Here is a 3,984-nt window from a genome sequence, read left to right on the forward strand (position 1 = left end):
ATATATAAAATGACCGGGCAGAGCAAACTTGTGGACGCAGCCATCAAATGCAGCTGCCATGAGTATGTGCATCCATGGACAGCGAGCTGTTTCTGCGGTGCATGCGGACTCTTTTTGGCCAGCATACCCGCCTCCATGCGTACCTATAGCATTGTTTATCTGGCAAGTAGGAGTCGGTTGATGTATAAGTCCTTTCTTTTAACATGTTTACCATTTACAGCTTGCGCTGGTCATGAAAATGCGCATTCCCAGGCTGTTGGACCTCAAGCACACGATTATTGGCATTTTCAAATCGACAGCCTTTCTCTCGACGAATGCCTATCTTTTCTCGCTGTGTGTGTGTCTCCTGCGTCGCCTATTGGGCGGCTTCTACTTTAGCTCAGTTGCCTTTTTCCCCACCTTCATTGCCAGCTATGCGGCGCTTTGCATTGAGCGTCCGGCGAGACGTACGCCGCTGGCCTTGTATGTGGCAAATGAGGCAACCGAGGCACTTTGGAATATGCTGGAATCACGCGGCCTAGTGCGCTCCATTCCGAATGGACAAGTCTTGATACTGGGCTGTAGCTTGACAGCTCTGCTGTTTATGTACCGCCTGGGCGTGCACAAGGGCACCATCAAGGATGTCACCTTTAAGGCGCTGACAGTTCTCATGGGCAAGGGGGAAGAGGGTCCAGTTAAAACGCCCGCAGTGACCACCACGCAAAGCCCGTGCCGGCAGCCGCTCAACTTTCGCAGAGTCTCTGCCTATGTGCAGCTCTACGATCGTTTGCGCAACGCCAAGCATCCCAGTTGTCCGCATCGGCAAGGCTGCGGCACCTACGCACTGCTGGGCGGCCTGAAGCCCTTCGTGGGCGGTGTGGGACTGCAGGTGGGCCTAAAGCTGCTGTTGAACATACCAAGATAGTCAAACTGAAGATGGACTGGCGCAAACAGATCTCAACAAAGGCTCACTGCAGCTGGGCCTGGCCCTGGGCAGTTTCTCTCTGATATTTAAGGTAAGCTAGGGTTATTATTAATATTACTATTATTGTTATTTTATTATTATTCTATAATATTTTGTAGGCAATTTCTTGTGGGCTGCGCAATGTTTGTGGTCATGACAGCGCCAGCTTTGCCATACCCGCCGGCCTGCTGGGCTCCATTGGCCTGCTGCAGTTCCCTAACATCACCATTTCGTTGTATATTATGTGGAAAACACTGCAAGTGCTCTACAATTGGGGCACCGCGGAGGGGGTACTGCCCGAAATAACGCACTTCAATATGATATTATACTCAGTCTGCACAGCACTGCTGTTCCACTGCGCCATACTGGAGGCCAACTCTATTCGGAGTAGCTACTACAAGTTCCTGCTGACTATTTCGGGTACCAGGTAAAATGATATATACCTATAAAAACATATACATTTGAGCCTTGACTTTCATTCTACAGAAATGCGCGTTTCAATGTACGCCCCTTTGAAGCCTACGGATTGAAAAGCCAGAATCAGATTTTCGACACCATAAAGAGGCTAAAAATAGACATGACGTCACCGTTTCCCACTATGCCGCTAACCGTTTAATGGCAGCTCCAAATAATAATCTTAAGTAAACAAATATTAAAATTAAAATATATATATAAATGCTCGAAAAAGCTGCTATAATTTGAGAGCTTTATGCTTTATGAGAAGGCATAAAATGTTTGAAAAATAAATTATTTAAAATTAAATGCTTGTGCCATGCAAAAAGTGGCCTTAAAGTCGGTGATCCATCCATCACATGGTAAACGAAGGACGCCGACGGACCACATCCTCATTCTCGGCATCCGGTTGGCCAAATGCAAATGGTAATGGGAGACAAAGGCGAAACGGAGCTCCAGCAGCCGCTCTAGACGTGGCGGCCTAGCCGGGCTACTCAATTATTTACATTTATATGTCATAGAAATTTATTGCCCGCCATAACTCACTCGGCTAGCCGAAAGTGCAGCGTTTAAAATTTACTAAAAATAAAATGAAACTGAAAATGTAAATGTAAATAAAATAAAATAAAATAAGGCAGCGCTGTCCTTGGCTCATGATTATCCTGCCTGGGTGCGTGCCAGGGGGGGACTTACAAATGAATTATTGGCCGGGTCAAATTTAATGCGCCACTTCGTTATGTCTCCGGCCAGCCAATTTAATTACCAGAGCCTGCCTTAAATTTGGCAGCGCCAGTCAGTCGTCAAATAAGGCAACAACGACGATGATGGCCTTGTTGCCTTTTGCATATGGGATCAAAACCAGAAGGAAAAGCTACCTTCGCCCCGCCGAAGACTAAATACCCATCCAAATTCCGACCGATTATTTCGATAGTAGCCATATATAAGGCCATATAATTCGGCTTCGCACACATATAAGGTGAATAGTTTTCCAATATTCCGTACAAAAACTCATATCTCGACAGAAGCTTCCTTTAGATCTAGATGATATATAGATAGATATACATATAATATAGATGATATAGAAGTAAGATTCTTATACTATTTTGTACCCAAAAAGGAATTTTGGTTAAGCTGAAAAATGCCAAATTTGCTCAAAAACAAAAAGCTTTCACCATTTAACAGAAGGATAAGCTTACAACGTATATTTCGTCGGATTAATTTAATATACAGTCTGCCAGAGTATATTATGAAAACAGAGGGTAATGCCCGCCTAGAAAATAACCTTTGAAAATGTATTCTGAAGAACTTTGGTGTATGTTGTCCGATCTTTATAAAAATTTTCAGGCTCCACCTCGAAAATGTTTTCAATATGAGGGAAACCGTAAAGTATATTAAAAGTTAGGAAAAATATCGACATAGGTTCTCAAAATCGACGTTCAACAGGACAGCAGTAAACGGATAGAATAGTATGCTGACAAGAATAATACACTTTATAGAAGCAATCTTACATTTTTTTTTTTTTTTTGCTTTATTTTAATTTTTCTGTTATTATAAGGAACAACTTAAATTAAATTTATATGATATTTACAAACTACTTATTCTACTAGTAAGGTCTAATATACAAATTTACCATGGTGACTGTATAAAACGATCTGGGAGATCGATTGGGTGAGACCTACGCAATCTCCGCCGCGTACAGACTCCTCTATTATTTTTAGAAGACGCCTAGCCAGACGATTAGGATGGTATCCTAGTCGCGCTAAGTAATTTGCAGCCTGTTATTTACACCGTCCCGACTTTTTGGCACTCTATGTCTTTTTCCAAATCGGAAGTTTTCATAATCCAGGGGGCACCAGACAGATATCGGAGCGTTTTTGCTTGGAACGCCCCTGAATTTTGTAAGACGTGTCTTTGCAGCAATGCCATATACCTGAATACCATAACGCCAGGCGGGAGCTATACAGGATTTATAAATGGTTACTTTACTCTTTCAAAGACAACGCATTTTCCCTGTTCTTCCGAATTACAGAGACACTTGTGATGTTGTTTGTTAAAATTCAAGCGCCTGTCTACGTGCACCCCTAATTATTGTAGCAGTTGTGTTGCATTACCAATTGACCGCGCAAGAATACTCCCGGACACATATCCCTCCGTAGCGCATAGGTCACATTGGCTCATTTATTTAAGTTAATGCCAATATTCCTTATAGAAACGAAGATGTTTTTCTTTAGCGTGTCACAGACATTTGCCAAAAACATTATACCCTTTTCTATTGAAAGGGGTATAAAATCTGCTTCCCAACATACTGTCCGAAACTGTAGCATACTTTTCAGGGCCTGTAAGTGCAGCCTCTTAGTATTTATGAAATTTATATACAGTTCTGTGGGCAAGGCGCAACACAGATCCAAGTCAACAGCTTGGAAAATACAAATGAAGCAAGTGACAAATCTCATTAATCACAATGAAGATTTTATTTTGCAATGAAAGGAGATGAACATCGTCCACTGTTGTGCCTGTGTGTAAATGAGGGTGTGGAATTATCAGCTTAGCAGTTGCAATTGTTGTTGTTGTTTGTCTTGTTTTTCGCT

General features: G+C 42.4%; 1 protein-coding gene across 1 annotated transcript; it reads left to right on the forward strand.

Moving 5' to 3' along the window:
• The first annotated feature begins 9 nt into the window (after window positions 1-9).
• LOC115766239 (transmembrane protein 135-like) lies at window positions 10-1,646 on the forward strand. Its single transcript, XM_030710101.1, is given in 6 exon segments — window positions 10-162; window positions 221-896; window positions 899-934; window positions 937-995; window positions 1,063-1,370; window positions 1,430-1,646. Coding segments are annotated over 6 exon segments (1,362 nt in total). The 3' UTR covers window positions 1,560-1,646.
• The last annotated feature ends 2,338 nt before the right edge of the window (window positions 1,647-3,984 follow it).

This window comes from Drosophila novamexicana, unplaced genomic scaffold (genome assembly GCF_003285875.2).
Source record: "Drosophila novamexicana strain 15010-1031.04,08,12 unplaced genomic scaffold, DnovRS2.1 tig00001073-arrow-arrow-pilon, whole genome shotgun sequence".
NCBI lineage: Eukaryota > Metazoa > Arthropoda > Insecta > Diptera > Drosophilidae > Drosophila > Drosophila novamexicana.